The sequence below is a fragment of the Thrips palmi genome, unplaced genomic scaffold (assembly GCF_012932325.1).
Source record: "Thrips palmi isolate BJ-2018 unplaced genomic scaffold, TpBJ-2018v1 HiC_scaffold_3, whole genome shotgun sequence".
In the NCBI taxonomy this organism is placed as follows: domain Eukaryota; kingdom Metazoa; phylum Arthropoda; class Insecta; order Thysanoptera; family Thripidae; genus Thrips; species Thrips palmi.
In genome coordinates this window covers 11,059,962-11,079,038 of record NW_023144630.1, presented here as the reverse complement: position 1 = coordinate 11,079,038, position 19,077 = coordinate 11,059,962, and the positions used below count along the sequence as shown (strand labels likewise).

General features: G+C 44.0%; 1 protein-coding gene across 1 annotated transcript; it reads right to left on the bottom strand.

The window, feature by feature from the left end:
- Nucleotides 1-723: 723 nt before the first annotated feature.
- Nucleotides 724-18,356, bottom strand: LOC117647864. Its single transcript, XM_034389834.1, has 4 exons — nt 18,248-18,356; nt 8,013-8,276; nt 6,989-7,241; nt 724-2,756 (listed from the first exon to the last, which is right to left on the bottom strand). The coding sequence occupies exons 1-4, from the start codon at nt 18,354-18,356 to the stop codon at nt 1,745-1,747; spliced, it is 1,638 nt and encodes a 545-aa protein (XP_034245725.1). The 3' UTR covers nt 724-1,744.
- Between the last annotated feature and the right edge of the window lie 721 nt (nt 18,357-19,077).

Genomic DNA, 19,077 nt, shown 5'->3' with positions numbered 1-19,077 from the left:
GAATTTTTACTCGCTAAAACTGACTTACAATAGTACATTTAAAACACTTATGTTCACAGTGCAGTTTTTTTAAAAATTGTATATCGTTGTACAGGGCATGTGGGGGCCGTTCCCAGACTACGTGACCATTTAAGGGGGGGGGGGGGAGGAGGAGGAGTCGAGCCAAATACTATGCCCTATCTTAATTTGAAGGTTAGGTTATCCTGGCCACTATAAAGGTCAAAATGTGGCCTAAAATCGGTTACGTAGTATGGGAATGACTCAGCATAAGATTCTTTTAATCAGTGATAAGGAAGGAGGGGGCGCCTAGTGACATTTTTAGGATTCTCGCACAACTGTACAATTTCCCATTTAAAGGGGGGCATCACTCCACAAACAGTGCTTTTGTAAAAACGTCATAAAAACCAAACGGAAAGAGAAAAATTGTTCATTTTTTCACATAAAAGTATAAAACAACACTAAGTCAATCCGCCAGGGCACTACAGCGCTTTCGTTGAAAATACATTTTTGAGTGTTAGGTTAGACCATTTCGCACTGTTGCAGCGCTGGACGCGAAACGGTTTGACCTAGGACAACAAAATTTTGGTGACAGCCTTCCTGAGATGTCTGGCTATGATGGGTACCTCAATCACTTTTAAAAAAATCATTTAAAGTTGTATTTGTTACATAAAAAAAAAAATTGTTCAATTTTTTGAGTCAAAATTTTTCAATTTTGACCGTTAAAAAAAAAAAAGATTGACCGATGCCAATTTTTTTGCTACCCACCATAGCGGCATGTCGTGGGAGCTTCCATGCTAAATCTCACCGCTGTGCTCTAAAACTGCGCCCCAGAGGCCTGCAACCGTTTGCAAATTCATGTTCCGAGAAAAACGCGATCAAAGTTGGGGAAACTGGGCTTTTCCCCTATGCATGTTTGCGGCCCACAACCTCCTCAAACTGAAATTTTTTTGAATTTCGGAATGCGGTTTCCACCATTTGACGCAGAAAAGAATGGTCTTTAATTTAAACCAATTAAAAAAAATTGCAATTTTTGATCATTTTGGTTTGATGTCTCCCCTTAAATCTAAAAGAAATTACACAAATCACATCAATTGAACGTTAAAGTTAATGTCCCAATTAGAATTTTTAAAAGGGCCTGTCCTTCCCTACTTGTGCAGGGCCTGCAAATAAGGGTGATTTCCTAGGGCTTTGCACGCCGGCTGAGAGATAGAGTTTCCTCGATCCCATCAATGTGCGTCGTCCTCGGCCAGTGGCTGCGTGCCTGCCTGCATGTCAATTTTTCTGACCCAAGTTCGAAACTTGCTGATTTTTTTTTCGTAAAAGCATGAGTGAAGGGCAAAGTTCCATTAACGTTAATCTCCCGCATGCTAGGACACGGCAGTGATCGTTTTTCTAAACGCGCTGTGTCTCTAGCGTGCCGAAGTACTATGAACACGCACCTTTAAAAAATTCTCAAAACTACAAACTGGGGCTTGAAATAAAAGTGGCACACAGGCACGCAGTCACTGGCCGAGGACGACACACTCTGATGGGATACCAGAAACTCTATCTCTCAGCCGGCGTGCAGAGAAAGTGCCAATAATAAAACCGTCAGTTATGGACATGCAGAGAATAACGCGCATTTTATAACATGCTTGCAGACACGCTGCGGGAAGAAATCGGCTACTTTAAAGAAAAAAAACACGTTGGAAGAGCCTTTCCTGGGTAGTGTTATTTGCAGGCTGCGTGTCTCCCAGCAGGATTTTCATCCTGCAAACGCTTTGTTCCGGTCATCGCTTCGAACTAGGTATGTTACCCTTCCCTTGAATCCCATTGCTTCCACGGCCCTCGCTCCTTTCTCACACGCCTTACTTACGTCGTTTGTCAACCCATCACAGTTTTCACATGTCACTGTTACATGCATGATTTCGAGCGTCGACGTGTACACCGAGACAAAGGCCTGCTCAATTTGGTGCGTCCGAAGTGGATCGTCACAGGGCCAATGAATGTGAACGTTCTTGAGCTCAGGCAGACACAGAAAGACAAGGGCATAGTCCCAGTGAACGACCAGGCGCTCCAGTTTCTTGCACTGTGCCAGTGCCTTTAGTAGGTCTGGTCTCGGTGGGAAGCATGGCTGAAATTCAACACTGACAAGGCTTTCCACCAATAGGTCTTTGATCAAATCATGCTTGCTGGGACTGGTCTCCATCTCGACCACCTCGATCGCCTTTAGATTGGGAAAACATTGCTTCAGTCGACCCCTTTCGTAAATGAAATCATCTTCCAGGTAAACTATCAGTTCCTCAAGACACGCCATTCGAGAAAGCACATACACAGAATTATGGCCCGCGTCAGTCTTTGTCGTATTGTCCAATACCAAGGCCAGTCGTTTCAGGTGGGTTCGGCTTCGCCACACCGATTCAAGGTACCCCTGGCGCAGGGATCGTGGCACACCGTCCTCAATTATTGAGAGATCTTCATAAGCAAGAAGTCGAGCCAAGTCACGGACAACGCGGGGGTCGGGGATGATTCGTCGTTCAGTGGGCCAGAGGAAAAAATTGATGTACAAGTTATGGTGGAGAGGCACACAATCAGGTGGAAAGGTCGTGAAGGTCTTCACGTATCCCGAAATGAGTCGCCACTCTTCGGCTTTGTACGCCAGTTTCCTCCACCGCTGACAAACGGCGGGGAGGACCTTCCCCAGAATGACTGCATCGTCGATTTGGTAGAAGATGTGAAGGAGAGCCTCATCAGGCAGGTCGTTGATTTCTGCGGCGCTAAGAACAACAAAAATTCACCCAACTCATCGAAATTTACGTGCCATTCTTTGAAATCTATAAATATAAACCAGTGGTGCCAGAAAGTTGGACAAAAAGTAGCCCAATCACTGTAAAAAAAAAAAGTCGTAATAGGGTAAACTATACAGTTATCGGCAGGGGTACAGTTATCGTCATCTCGGCAAATAATTTGTCCTGCTCTGCAAGTACGCGTCCGTTAGTGATGCGGCCAATGCAGGTCGCTAGATACACCTTTGAGCATGCAGGACCGAGACAGCATCGCGTTCGATTGAGCACGTCAGCCCAAAAGACCATGTTTCTAGTTAAGTGCAGAATGAGGCCGCTTCGCCGCCTTTCTTATCTTCTCTGCCCGGAACAGGGTTGAATCTTTCGTTAAATTCGTGAATTTGGGGCCCGGAAAAAAAAATTCTCTTTGCCAGGTCCTTCTCCCATCTATTGAAGAGGGGATACTGTGCTTTGGGGCACAAAATTCCTCTTGCTTGTCCTCTTTTGGGGGGGCCCATAACTGCACCAGAGAAATCACCCCCAAAAACAGTTATCGTCAGGGTGGCCCCAAACTTCACTGGTGTTTCGGCGTCGTCCGGGGTTAATATTCTGATGCATTATGACCATAGGGGGACCCCTGCCAAATTTGAATGAAATCGGACCACTTTTCCCAGTGATCTAGTGATTTACGAAATGTCCTCCTCGGCGCTTTTAAAGGTTTTTTTTTCGCAGCTCATGGTGCTAGTTGTCCGTGAGTCTAAAATGAAGGGCGCAAAGGCTAACAGAAGAGAGAGGGGGTTTGTGACATGTCGAGGGTGGTATAGAGTGTCTGTGGTCTGTTAGAAATTTTCGTCACTTTGGTACGTTTTGCTTTTTTAACAAGGGGTGCCGATAACTGTAAAAGGGTGCCGAAATGATTTGGCTGCCCATAACTGTGTTTTTGGTAACCTTTTTCCGGGGGAAATAAGAGCGTCACTAAAAGTTTTTGGTGAAATCTTTGTCAGCCACTTTGTTGTCTAGATCCTTCTGAGGTGTCTGGAACAAGTCGCACGGATCTAAGTGTCATAACCCACCCTAGAGGCCCTTGAAAAAAAACGATGCTCTTAAATGACGGTAACTGTACAGTTTACCCTATAAAGGGAAACCCTTCCTGTATAGTATTTTCCCCCATTAATTCATAGTTTTTCGAATAATTTCACGACGAATCATTCTTTTTTTTATGAAACGCCATTATTTTATGAATGCTTCGTTCGAATAATGAAAACTCAAAAAATCAGAAACCGAATGTTTCATTCCCCCAATTTTTTCGTTTCAGCATCACAAGCCATTCGTAATTTTTCGAATTTTCATAAAGCGTATGAATAATTTATAATTTTACGAATCATTCATATATTTATGAATGTTTCGTAGATTTTTGTACGAGCCTTCTTGTACAGTATTTTCCCCTAGAAAAATCGTAAATTTAGGAATAATTTAAACGATGAATGGTTTTGTTGGTTTGGCAGTGTGGGGCGAGTGACAACGCTGGAGGGGTTTGGGGGATTTATTGGAAGGAACACAAAGGGGACTAGTCAAGGTTGAGGGTCGGCTGCAGACTGATGGTTTCTACAAAGGGGGTTCAATATATAGCTTTGGCAACAGAGACACTTGTTAGGAGGGTGGCAACGGGGGTGCGGTCAGAAAACCCGGGAAAAATAGAGGAGCCTGGCCAAGGCAGGGAAATTCCATAGCAGGGACAGGAAGAAGAACAAAAGCGGGGACTGACCGGAACCAACTCCAGTTTTTTCACTTCTAGCATTCTGCCAAATTTACAAAGTCATTATTTTTTGAATGGTTTGTAAAATCTGAATACCTTTTTGGGGATTTACAAGCACTTTTTCCAAAAAATTATGAAAGGTTCATAATTTTCATTTATGACTTTTTCATAGTGGCATGAAACGAGCCATTCTTAAAATTACGAAGCATTCATCGCCATATATGTCGTAAATTTACAACTTTTTTCAGTGATCACACCAGTGCGCAGGACTGCCTTCTAAGTACGCACTTACAAATGCGTGCTCGCAAGTACGCACCTACAAACGCAACCGCAAATGCGGGATGGACCACAGTGGGTAATGTGGACCGTCCGTGAAATTCTTCCAAATGATCGGTTCGAGCCACGTAACCCACAAGTTCGGATGGTAGCGGCCGAAACGGTTTTCCATGCCACAGGAAGGCGGTATCACTGGCCACATAGAAGAGTCTTATGGGTGGTCCACTGGTCGACGTTACCCACTGGTGGCCCATATTACCAGCTTTCACGTTACACTGAGAATGAAAAAGTCATGATCAATACCCAATTTTGGGCGAGGTTTACTTTCTCACCCAAATTTGGGCGAGGAACGTTTCCTCGCCCAATTTGGGCGAGGAAAGCTTCCTCGCCCAATTTTGGGTGAGAAAGGGTGTATCAGCTCCCTATTTAGCTCCATAGTATTATGACCCAAATTTGGGCGAGGAAAGTTTCCTCACCCAAATTTGGGCGAGGAAAATTTCCTCACCCAAATTTGGGTAATAAAGAATTCCTCACCCAGAATTTTAGTCATGATCATGACTCTTTCATTCTCAGTGTACTTGGCTAATTACACACTTGTATCCTTGACGCCGTCCAACTCATTGCTCCAGGCATTTGTAAATGTGCACTTGCCAAGCAAGCATTTGTACTTTGTGTGTACTTATTAGACAGTTGGGCTTGAAGTGGGTGGGATGGGCTGCATCCGCCTGCTACGGTGGCAACGGTGGCGAGAAGTTGCCTAATAGGCAGGAGGAGATGTAGCCTGTCGCACACAGGTGCGTTTGGCCTACTTTTCGCAGTAGCCCCTGGCAACACTGCTATGTACACCAAAATTCACAGAAAAGGGAAAATTACTCCAGCCAAATTCGCACACCAAAACGTCACCAAAAGTTTACAAAAAATTTGTTGCAATTTATCAAAATTATCCTTTAAAGTAAAAAAAATTTGCCTCAAAATTTACTGAAATTCATTAGATTTGTACACCTACATTCGCAGTCGATTGCCCTTACTGAGTCTATCCTGAAGGGTCACTTTCATTCCAGGAACGTGACATCACGTTGAAACGAATGTGACAAAATGTCACGTTCCTTTGAGCAGTTTGCCACATTCGTTTCCACGTAAATCGGCCATAAAGTTAGCTCTTCCACACTCAAACGAATGTGGCACAATGCTAAAAAGAACGTGACATTTTGTCACATTGTTTCATTGTTTCAACGGGATGGCTCGTACCTGGCAGAAGATAGGTAAGGGAGGGTGGGGCACCTAGTGACACTTTTTGGATTTTGGATCTCACTCTGATACTGTGCGAGAAATGAATCTGCTTACACTTCAGAAGGTTGCTTTGATCCTTCCTTGATCTTAAAAACATGTTGTGGCGTTTTGACAACACCTATTTCTATTATTTACATAGCTTCCCGCAGACCTCTGCACTTGTCACTTGGTGCCCCAGCCCGGGGCACCTAGTGACAGGTCATATAACTCACATTACCAGCATAGAGCGACGCTCCAGCTAATTGAAAATTATCCGTTTTAGGCTCTTTAAGCTTTTTTAAAATATCAAACCATTCTGAACGGCGCCATTTTTTCCAAGAAACTGCATTTTGTTACATTGCCAATCAAATTCAATGTTCTACGAAATTGTCGTACAAATTAGTCTTATTTATGTTTCGTTGTGTGACAATCGGTGACAATTTACTTTGTGGTTGCTCAATCGATGTTTTGAAACGTTTAAATCGTTAGAATACGGTAAATAGAGTGTGTCTGTCACTACCTGCCCCGGGGGCTCATTTTCGTTCAGAATTTGATATTAAGGAAATGAAATCATATGTTTGAGCTGGTTCAGCGAAAACAACTTACTAAAGGTCCTTATTATTGATTTAAAGTGCCAGAACGATCGGCAGTGCCGTTTACTGGAAGAATGGAGAGAAAACTTTTTGTAAAAAAGACGTAAAATCTGTGATTTTTGGTAATTATTTTCTTGGTTTTATTCTAGGTGCTTAAATATTTTGTTCAAAGTCTCACTCTCACTTGAACATGATTCCACAGCACAAGACCTTTAGATTAGCCACCTCAAGATGTCTGAAAGTGCCATAGGGGGGCCAGGGCACCTCCGTGTCACCAGGTGCCCCTGTCACTAGGTGCCCCACCCTCCCTTACCGTAGTTAAGCGCGCTTACCCGCCTGAATCGCGTCCTGGTTGGTCTTCTCTCAAACGGTCATGACCTCTTCTTGCGCGTGCTGCGGACGCTCTTTTGCTACGACCAGGGCACCCCTCTTTGCCTCCGGCTCCCCACACCGGCCCTCCAGCGACTCGCGAAACTTTGCGGACCGGTCCACGGCTGCCATGTGCCGCTCCAGTGTCTCCGGCGGCTGCTGAGCGTTTTCGGCCCAAGCCTTCAAGCTGCACTTCAAGTGCTCCTCCACGCAAACCTGAAACACGACATTTGTGCAGTTTAGGCATTAGAAGCGCAGGGGCGCACTGTGGGCCAGAGTTGGGAGGCAGCCGAAGTTCTACAGTCGTTTTGAGTCCCGGAGTCACTGAATGAGACTTGAACCGACCGTATGACCCCACGAATGGACTGCTCAGCAAACGAGGAATCCATTGGTAGGCTCATACGTTTGGTTGGACAACTCTTTGGCGACTCATGACTCCAAACGCGCCTACAGTTTTGGCTTCCCCCACTGGTCTTGAGGCCCACTTCGACACCTCCTAGGAACAAGCGGCTATCTTCCAGGAGCTTCCAGACACTCGGCTATCTCTCAGTAGCTTTTAGACTCTCGGCTATCTTTCAATAGCGTCCAGACAGTCGGCCATCTTTGTTAACGCTTCGAAGACTAAGCTATCTGACTTCTTCGGAGAGGTTCGGGTTGTTCTGTCGATAGAGGTTTTCTTTGTTACATTCTACAAGACATGGTCTCGCCATGTTTTTATTTACCCCGACAAATTTTTGACACATTTTGGTTAGGTACCGGTGACGGCATTTCACTGGTTTAAAATATATACGCACCCAAACTCGGGAAGTGGGAAAAGCAGTTAACCCAGTCTCCGAAGCGCTCAGAAAGGTAGCCGAATGTCTGAACGCTATTGAAAGATAGCCGAGTGTCTGGAAGCTCCTGGAAGAATGCCGCTTGTTCCTAAGAGGGGTCGACTTGTGCACTGACGGCTTCACCCAGTTCGTTTTCTCAGCATCTATACGGTACCAGCAAACCAATTTTCATCGCTGGCATGCGGTCGTTCCACTTGCAGGTCACCCTGAGGTCGGCGACGGCGCAGCGTGCCATGGCGATAACGTTGTCGACGCCCCACACTTCCAGGCGGCACAGAAAGATCTTCCGGTGCACTGAGGGACGCTGTGTCGTCGGACCTGGGGAAAAAAAGAACACGAAACACGCTAACTTCACCTGTGTCCAATTTGTGAGAATGTCCGAGTTCTGTCTGAAATGCTGGTTCAAATTCGCGCACCTCTAATAGTTAAAAGCTTATTCTGACGTTTTGTAGAACTCGGCCATCAATGTCAGGACAAGTTTTAAGAGTCGTGTCTTTCAGGGGTGTGCCAATTTCGATCAGGATTTTTAACATGTTTCTGACATTCTGACAATATATTCACGAATGTTGAGGCCCTGTATATTGGACAAACGAAGGTATATGAACGATACCCTTTCAGGGCTGAAACGATTCTGGTCCCTGGAACAGAATAGAATTAGATCCAGGAAATGGAAGAAGGAGATGACTAAATTTTGGCAGGCTTGAGGACTTTACGTCTCGGAACCCATCTAGAAAATATTCTTCCATCTGGTGGAATATTTTGAAAGGGAGCGGATTTTGGCACGCTTGTTTGCCTCAATTTGATCAGCGACCAATCTTTTAACCAGGAAATACAGTCCCAGCAATGGATTCTTCTCAACAAAGCAAAACCACAATTCATATGCCCTACACTAGGATGCACCGATGTGAAGTTAGCGTGACCCAAACTTGCCAGCCCGAAAAAAAATTCACCAATCGTTAGTTTTTCGTTAGTTTTTGTTTGTTTTGATAAAATCAGGTTTTGTTTTATTATAGCTTTCAAATTTAAACACATTTTAAAGGTTCGCCAACTGCGCGTGAAGACAGCGAGACCCAAACGCCTACAAACTCCCCAAAACAGCTAAAATTACACGTTTTGTTAGTTTTTGATTGTTTTGATGTCATATGCCACTTCAAATAGCGCATTACACAGCAAAAGGTAAGTACATCCGAAAAATTTCCAAAATGTTAAAAACAGATAGGATAATCATTTACCTTGTATTTTCCGCATTTCTCGGTTTGTTTTGATTTGTTTTGCACTCAATATCCGATCTTGACAATCCAAGCAGTCGGAACAGGACTTGTTTCTGACTTGGTGCGGCTAAATTCACATTCTTACTCAAATATCAAAGAGGACTACAGTCCGTTTAAATGCAATCGCTGACGTTAGTTTTTGATTGTTTCGATGTCACTTGCATCGTTAAGACACGTGGTACGCGTCAACAGCGTTCTGGGTCCGGGAAATTCACATACGAGATAGATGCAAACCGAAAAATTCTTTGACTAGTTTTTTCCACTTTTCTCGGTTTGTTTTGATTTGTTTTGCACTCAATATCAGTACTTGACAATCCCAGCCGTCGCAACAGGACTTGTTTCTGAAGTGGTGCCGGCTAAGTTCACATTCTTCCTCAAATATATCAAAGACGACTATAGTCCGTTTAAATGCAATCGCTGACATTAGTTTTTGATTGTTTTGATGTCACTTGCATCGTTAAGTCACGTGGTACGCGTTAACAGCGTTCTGGGTCCGGGAAAATTCACATACGAGATAGATGCAAACCGAAAAATTCTTTGACTAGTTTTTTCCACTTTTCTCGGTTTGTTTTGATTTGTTTTGCACTCAATATCAGTACTTGACAATCCCAGTGGTCGCTCAAACAGGACTTGTTTGCTGAAGTGGTTGCCGGCTGAAGTTCACGTGGTACGCCTTTTGTCTTCTCATCGAATATATCGAAAGACTACTATTTTCCGTTTAATGCAATTGCTGACATTAGTATTTTTGATTGTTTTGATGTCACTTGCATCGTTAAGTCACGTGGACACGTACCGCGTTACGCGTTTTGTTGTGTTTCGTTGTCGTTGGCTGGAAAATTCACATACGAGATATATCACAACCGGAAATATGGATTTGACTTTTTTTCTTTTTTCTCGGTTTGTTCTCGGTTTGGTTGATTTGTTTTGCACTCAATATCATACGGAATCCAAGCAGTCGGAACAGGACTTTTTTCTAAAGTGGTGCCGGCTATACTCACATTCTTACTCAAATATATCCAAGAGGACTACAGTCCGTTTATATGCAATCGCTGACGTTAGTTTTTGATTGTTTTGATGTCACTTGCATCGTTAAGACACGTGGTACGCGTCAACAGCGTTCTGGGTCCGGGAAAATTCACATACGAGATAGATGCAAACTGAAAATTCTTTGACTATTTTTTCCACTTTTCTCGGTTTGTTTTGATTTGTTTTGCACTCAATATCCGATCGTGACAATCCAAGCAGTCGGAACAGGACTTGTTTCTGACTTGGTGCCGGCTAAATTCACATTCTTACTCAAATATATCAAAGGACTACAGTCCGTTAAATGCAATCGCTGACGTTAGTTTTTGATTGTTTTGATGTCACTTGCATCGTTAAGTCACGTGGTACGCGTCAACAGCGTTCTGGGTCCGGGAAAATTCACATACGAGATAGATGCAAACTGAAAAATTCTTTGACTAGTTTTTTCCACTTTTCTCAGTTTGTTTTGATTTGTTTTGCACTCAATATCAGTACTTGGAAATCCAAGCAGTCGGAACAGGACTTTTTTCTAAAGTGGTGCCGGCTATACTCACATTCTTACTCAAATATATCCAAGAGGACTACAGTCCGTTTATATGCAATCGCTGACGTTAGTTTTTGATTGTTTTGATGTCACTTGCATCGTTAACACGTGGTACGCGTCAACAGCGTTCTGGGTCCGGGAAAATTCACATACGAGATAGAGCAAACTGAAAAATTCTTTGACTAGTTTTTTCCACTTTTCTCGTTTGTTTTGATTTGTTTTGCACTCAATATCAGTACTTGGAAATCCAAGCAGTCGGAACAGGACTTTTTCTAAAGTGGTGCCGGCTATACTCACATTCTTACTCAAATATATCCAAGAGGACTACAGTCCGTTTTATATGCAATCGCTGACGTTAGTTTTTGATTGTTTTTGATGTCACTTGCATCGTTAAGACACGTGGTACGCGTCAACAGCGTTCTGGGTCCGGGAAAATTCACATACGAGATAGATGCAAACTGAAAAATTCTTTGACTAGTTGTTTCCACTTTTCTCGGTTTGTTTTGATTTGTTTTGCACTCAATATCCGATCGTGACAATCCAAGCAGTCGGAACAGGACTTGTTTCTGACTTGGTGCCGGCTAAATTCACATGCTTACTCAAATATATCAAAGAGACTACAGTCCGTTCAAATGCAATCGCTGACGTTAGTTTTTGATTGTTTCGATGTCACTTGCATCGTTAAGTCACGTAGTACGCGTCAACAGCGTTCTGGGTCCGGGAAAATTCACATACGAGATAGATGCAAACTGAAAAATTCTTTGACTAGTTTTTTCCACTTTTCTCGGTTTGTTTTGATTTGTTTTGCACTCAATATCAGTACTTGGAAATCCAAGCAGTCGGAACAGGACTTTTTTCTGAAGTGGTGCCGGCTATACTCACATTCTTACACAAATATATCCAAGAGGACTACAGTCCGTTTATATGCAATCGCTGACGTTAGTTTTTGATTGTTTTGATGTCACTTGCATCGTTAAGTCACGTGGTACGCGTTAACCGCGTTCTGGGTCCGGGAAAATTCACATACGAGATAGATGCAAACCGAAAAATTCTTTGACTAGTTTTTTCCACTTTTCTCGGTTTGTTTTGATTTGTTTTGCACTCAATATCCGTCGTGACAATCCAAGCAGTCGGAACAGGACTTGTTTCTGACTTGGTGCCGGCTAAATTCACACATTCTTACTCAAATATATCAAGAGGACTACAGTCCGTTCAATGCAATCGCTGACGTTAGTTTTTGATTGTTTCGATGTCACTTGCATCGTTAAGTCACGTGGTACGCGTCAACAGCGTTCTGGGTCCGGGAAAATTCACATACGAGAAAGATGCAAACCGAAAAATTCTTTGACTAGTTTTTTCCACTTTTCTCGGTTTGTTTTGATTTGTTTTGCACTCAATATCCGATCTTGACAATCCAAGCAGTCGGAACAGGACTTGTTTCTGACTTGGTGCCGGCTAAATTCACATTCTTACTCAAATATATCAAAGAGGACTACAGTCCGTTCAAATGCAATCGCTGACGTTAGTTTTTGATTGTTTCGATGTCACTTGCATCGTTAAGTCACGTGGTACGCGTCAACAGCGTTCTGGGTCCGGGAAAATTCACATACGAGATAGATGCAAACCGAAAAATTCTTTGACTAGTTTTTTCCACTTTCCTCGGTTTGTTTTGATTTGTTTTGCACTCAATATCCGTACTTGACAATCCAAGCCGTCCGAACAGAACTTGTTTCTGATTTGGTGCCGGCTAAATTAACATTCTTACTCAAATATTTCGAAGGCGACTTCAATCCGTTTAAATGCAATCGCTGACGTAAGTTTTTGATTGTTTTGATGTCACTTGCATTGTTAAGTCACGTGGTACGCGTCAACAGCTCGGTGCTCTAGTATGTAGCATAATTTTAGTAAATCGTTAGTAGAGGTAAGTAGAGGCAAATTCAACGTCAGTGGACACAAAAGGTAAGAATAACAAAGTCTCTTAAGGGGAGGTTCTGGTGATAATGCTATTTTCTACTAAATGGGTCCCACTGTGAAAATTTGTTAAAACTTTGATGTCTTATCAGTATTTACTAAATTTTTCATTGGGGAGACACATTCTATGCCCTGCCCAGTCGCAGAGCCTTTTTCCTTCCCATTCAGGCTATAACTTTAAAAATCTCCCTGCGCATACTATTTTGTCGTAAAAGGTTGGCTTACACATTTTTCACTTCTTCGATTCATTTTCCCGTTCTAAGGTAACTTCAGCGCGAAGGTTCACTGGTAAAGCAACTGAAGCGTAGTTTTACCCTCTGTTTTCACGCAGAACCAGTTTACGCTTGAAATGAAGCGTAACAGGCTCACCGGCCAAGAACCAAGACTGCCCCCACCTAAATGCATGGGGAAATTTCCCGAGTATGCTTCATTTCAAGCGGGACGTCTTCAAGCGTAACTTTATGCTTGACTCAAGCATAGAGTTACGCTTCAGTGTTCCGACTTCTTGGATCACCGATATCTCTATCCAAGTGCAAAATAAATTGAAACGAACCAAGAATAAAAAGAAACGTGAGACAGAGAATTTCTCAATAATCATCTTCCTACAATAATAATTACCCCGGACCCAGAACGCTGTTGACGCGTACCGCGTGATTTAAGGGCCCGCTAAAGGCTCGGCGGAGGGCGCGTTTGGAGCCCGCGCGGCGTTACATGTGTCTCGATTGCGCCCAAACGCGTTGTCGTATCGAGTTGAAACTTTGCAGGGGCACTCGAGATGAACCAGCCTCGACGCCAGCCTGTTCAAAAAATTCCAAAATTTTTCGTTTGGCTGAAATTAGCCGAAAACTGCCCCGGGTCTTCCAGCCAAAATACGGGAAAAAGCGTTCAACAGTGTTGTAGCCACTAGCTTCAATAAGAAGTTCCTGTAACCCGGTTTCAATACCTTGAACGGTGTGGCCGGAAACTGTAAAACGCCGAACGAAAATCGGGACTTAGCCGCTGGAGGCGCGCTGAGCCCAGGCCGACTAGGCGAATCAAAGGACCGGCCCCGAGGCCCCCGCCGCCCCTCCCGCACCCCGCCGGCCCTGCACTGCGCCGACGGGCTGCACTCGGCCATCTGGGCCGACGGGAGCCTACCTGCCGGCCTGCGATGCCTCGATGCGGTTCCAGAAGAACGTCAGTCCACAGGCTCCAAGTGCCAAAGATTGGCCCATGATGACACCATTTTCAAAATCAAATCCAAAGCGCGTTTCAAAGCGCGCTGATCAGTTCCATACCTATTAAGATTTTCCTATGCGTTGCCGCCAAAATTGCCGTAGAAAGATCCCGTTTTCACCCAAATTCCTAGTTTTTTCTGCTCATTACGGCACCATTCTCAAATACCCTTTTTCTTCAAAATTTCAAAATTTAGTAGGAGCGCCAGTCCCTTTTGTTTGACGATAATGGGGTCCGGGTTGGGCCGGGCTGGGGTCCGGGGCCACATGCCTGGGCGGCCCGACCCTCGAGCAGGTCAATGGCCGCTGCCGAACAAAAGGGACTGGAGCAGAAACAAAATTTGGAAGAAATGGGGTATTTTGAGAATGTTGCCGTAAAAAGCAGAAAAAACAAGGACTTTGGGTGAAAACGGGACCTTTCTATGGCAATTTTGACGGCTACGCTTCGGAAAATTTTAATAGGTATAGAAATGATCAGCGAGCTCTGAAACGCGCTGTCATACAGACAAAATGCGATCTCCAAACGACGCGCAAACAAAGTTCGATCTCCAATGTCCCGCTAAACAAAGTTCGATGTGCTCAAATACGGGGCACGCGAATCTATTTTAAAGTGGCCATATTAAATGATTTTATTTCGTTCTATTGCTAGCTTTTACACCTATGTTTAGATAATGCACTAATCTTTTTAGCACAGTAACTGTTTCCGCAAAATAATTTGGCATCGCGCTGAAAAAGACTATTTTAGCAGAGCAACATAACCTCAAATTTGGGCAGTCCCGTGGAGATCGAACTTTGTCTGTCCGGGCTTTGGAGATCGCACTTTGTTTGCGCGTCGTTTGGAGATCGCACTTTGTCAGTAGGACCCATCGAGCTTTGGATGTGACTTTGAAAATGGTGACTTTTCGAGCCGTTCTTTGGCCCTTCGAACCCGTAGAGGCGGCTGACTCGGGTTCGGCTGGGCTAGAGCCCTAGAGTGGAGAGAGACGCCACCCCGATCAGACATCCGGATGCACAATTTTCCATAGTTGGGTGAAAAACGGTGTAATGTGGCAACATAGGACGGTTTAGCTACTGCTACAAAAGACCTTATTACTGGCAAAACTTCTAAACCGTTAAAGTTAGAGGTGCATAGTGAGCGAGCCGATTGTAGCCTGAACTGTGAACTACAATCGGCTCGCTTACTGTACCCACCTAACTTGAACGGTTTGGAAGCAATAAAAGAACTTAGCCCTCGGACCCACCCGCTGCCTGCAGAGTCCTGCGCATCCCTTCCGACCGGCAATCTGGCAACGTCGGTACGAGTGGAGCCAAGCCGAGCCCTTAGCCGCGCGGGCCGAGCCGAGCCGGGGAGACACTGGCTCGCAGCAAAGCAGAGCAAAGTATGGCAAACCACGCGCAGCACTGACCGCGCGCGCGCGCTCACGCACTGGCGGTGGCGTCTCTCTCCACTCTAGGGCTCTAGGCTGGGCTACAAAGTAATTCTACAATGCCTTTATTTTCTTTGTAGTTATGAAGCAAATCCTTCGTAGACTTTTAAGAGTTTGCTGGAGGTCTTGTTGACGTTCCTGGTGAAGACAATGCCAAGGATCTTTAGTTGTTCAGCGTACGGGAAGCCAATGCCAACCTCCTCGTTCCAGCCTCCGGCGGGGAGCGCGCCGGACTTGCTCGCGTTGACGGTCAGCCCCGCGACTTCCTCGAAGTCCTTGAGCGCCTCGTGGATGGCGCCGGTGTACTTGTGGTTCCGCAGGACGTAGAAGGCGTCACCACTGGGCTACACTAAGTGCGTTATAGGGAGAAGGATGGCGCAGGTATATGACACCCCGCCGCGGCAGGCGAGTGTGTTATGAAAATTCATAACGAAATCATAACTATGTTATGAAAATTCATCACAAGCGACTTGTCATGATAGCGTTATGAAAAAGTTATGAATCGGTCGATGTTATGACTTCTCACATCAATAATAAAAAATTTCATAAAAAATTCGTTGTAAAAAGTCATAACCGTTTTTACAGTGTATTAAGTCTGGACCCATGACGCTGTTGAAGCGTACCGCGTGATTTAACAAAGCAAGTGACGTGAAAACAATCAAAAACTAACGTCAGCAATTGCATGTAAACAAATTGCAGTCTCCTTTGATATATTCAATAAGAATGTGAATTTAGCCGGCACCAAATCAGAATCAAGTCCTGTTCTGACTGCTTGGATTGTCAAGACCGGACATTGAGTGCAAAACAAATCAAAACAAACCGAGAAAAGTGGAAAAAACTAGTCAAAGAATTTTTCGGTTTGCATCTATCTCGTATGTGAATTTTCCCGGACCCAGGACGCTGTTGACGCGTACCACGTGACTTAACGAGGCAAGTGACATCAAAACAATCAAAAACTAACGTCAGCGATTGCATTTGAACGGACTGTAGTCCTCTTTGATATATTTGAGTAAGAATGTGAATTTAGCCGGCACCAAGTCAGAAACAAGTCCTGTTCCGACTGCTTGGATTGTCAAGATCGGATATTGAGTGCAAAACAAATCAAAACAAACCGAGAAAAGTGGAAAAAACTAGTCAAAGAATTTTTCGGTTTGCATCTTTCTCGTATGTGAATTTTCCCGGACCCAGAACGCTGTTGACGCGTACCACGTGACTTAACGATGCAAGTGACATCGAAACAATCAAAAACTAACGTCAGCGATTGCATTTGAACGGACTGTAGTCCTCTTTGATATATTTGAGTAAGAATGTGAATTTAGCCGGCACCAAGTCAGAAACAAGTCCTGTTCCGACTGCTTGGATTGTCACGATCGGATATTGAGTGCAAAACAAATCAAAACAAACCGAGAAAAGTGGAAAAAACTAGTCAAAGAATTTTTCGGTTTGCATCTATCTCGTATGTGAATTTTCCCGGACCCAGAACGCTGTTAACGCGTACCACGTGACTTAACGATGCAAGTGACATCAAAACAATCAAAAACTAACGTCAGCGATTGCATATAAACGGACTGTAGTCCTCTTGGATATATTTGAGTAAGAATGTGAGTATAGCCGGCACCACTTCAGAAAAAAGTCCTGTTCCGACTGCTTGGATTTCCAAGTACTGATATTGAGTGCAAAACAAATCAAAACAAACCGAGAAAAGTGGAAAAAACTAGTCAAAGAATTTTTCGGTTTGCATCTATCTCGTATGTGAATTTTCCCGGACCCAGAACGCTGTTGACGCGTACCACGTGTCTTAACGATGCAAGTGACATCGAAACAATCAAAAACTAACGTCAGCGATTGCATTTAAACGGACTGTAGTCCTCTTTGATATATTTGAGTAAGAATGTGAATTTAGCCGGCACCAAGTCAGAAACAAGTCCTGTTCCGACTGCTTGGATTGTCAAGATCGGATATTGAGTGCAAAACAAATCAAAACAAACCGAGAAATGCGAAAAAAAAAGGTAAATGATTATCCTATCTGTTTTTAACATTTTGGAAATTTTTCGGATGTACTTACCTTTTGCTGTGTAATGCGCTATTTGAAGTAGCATATGACATCAAAACAATCAAAAACTAACAAAACGTGTAATTTTAGCTGTTTTGGGGAGTTTGTAGGCGTTTGGGTCTCGCTGTCTTCACGCGCAGTTGGCGGACCCTTAAAATGTGTTTAAATTTGAAAGCTATAATAAAACAAAACCTGATTTTATCAAAACAAACAAAAACTAACGAAAAACTAACGATTGGTGAATTTGTTTGCGGGCTGGCAAGTTTGGGTCACGCTAACTTCACATCGGTTGAATCAGCCATTAATTAGTTTCTCCACACGCAAACGAGCGCAAATGCCGAAAGAAGAATCACAGAAAATCGAATGGTCGGATATAAGGCCAAATTATGACGTGACAAAAAGTCTCTTAGAGCCTTGCGAGACCCAGTACAGTACCCTCTGGTTTGTTGTCCCGGCACCCGAGAGGCGAGCTAACCTGAGGCCGGGCAGGTAAGCCGGGACCGGGGATAGCCGGTAATCCCTCGCCGGCCGGTGGCGGTGGGGATGTATCTGGGACAGCTAATCAGGAGGTGCTTGAATTCGAAAGAGCACACATCTTAGGCACGAATTAGCCTTAAAGTATACCCAGGATTCAGCCGGGCCGAGATTCAATTCGTGTGGCCCTTTATGCATTTTGAAAATTTTAGGTAGCTTTTTAATGTGATTTTGCAGACTGGTAGAACGGTGATTCTTATGATGAATTATGGTCAAAAAGTTAACGACTCGCTTTGAGAAATTTGCCGTCAAAATCACTTTCCATGGCAAAACTCGACTCGTCAAGCAAAAGGGGAGTGGGGGGAGCCGAGCCGAACCCGACCGATAGCAGAGCTCTTTTTCGCTAGCTTACCCCCAAAACGCTCGCTTCCCTGAAAAAGCGCGTTCGAAGCAAAATTGTCCTTCACTGAACCTAGAAGAGATCCAACAATAGCATTGACGTTGTTTTCAAACGTGGCCATTTGGATCGGCCGGCCGGACAGCTATTGTTGATAAGAGTGTTCTCGCGCCGCTGCGTTGTGTATCTTGTTGTTTTCAGAAATGCCAACTTCAAATTTTCGTTACTCTCCAAATCGGAGTGAATTTAGCCATTTAACTGCGTACCTGTGCACATGCACCTGTGAATTATCTTTCCTTCATGTAGTTTGAGAGTAGTCACATTAAGTCCCTTTTTGAAAAAGCTGATCATGTAGCTTCTCAATATAGCGAGGTGTAAAGTACTTCTGAATCTAAGACGAAACGATCTGGGCACAGCGGCTGTGCACTTTTCATACCTCAAAACTTTTGAGCCTGGGTGAAATGAACTGTTTTTATGTACGTTTTAGAGACTTATAGACTGTCTTTGAGACTGTGTTTTAGAAAAAAAATTATTACGCGGCTGGTCTTTTTTGCAAGTTTTAGTCTTATAGATATTTGGACACCGTACGAAACGTAAAATGAACTCAGCGCAGTTCTTGCCCCAGGTTTTTTGTGAAACCAGAACATGAAAGTAACTTCGTGACTACTAGGATTTCGTGAAATCGTAGTTTTTGGTCTTAGGCGCCCGTTTCGGTCTTTCCTTTGACCAGTTGGTTCCCCATGCCCATCTACGTATCGAAAACGGCCATTTTTTTAGGGTGTTGAGCCTCCACCAAAAGCAGGCTGCTGGTCATATCTCGCTCTCGGGGGGTTTCTTCGATTCAT

What these genes read in the sequence shown, in the direction of transcription:
- LOC117647864 (XM_034389834.1), bottom strand. Translation starts at nt 18,356, where the DNA reads ATGGCCACGTTTGAAAACAACGTCAATGCTATTGTTGGATCTCTTCTA. An exon ending in CGATGAAAATTGGTTTGCTG is followed by an intron (nt 7,242 to 8,012) that starts GTACCGTATAGA and finishes GTCGTGTTTCAG; the next exon opens with GTTTGCGTGGAGGAGCACTT. An exon ending in CCAGGACGCGATTCAGGCGG is followed by an intron (nt 2,757 to 6,988) that starts GTAAGCGCGCTT and finishes TGTTGTTCTTAG; the next exon opens with CGCCGCAGAAATCAACGACC.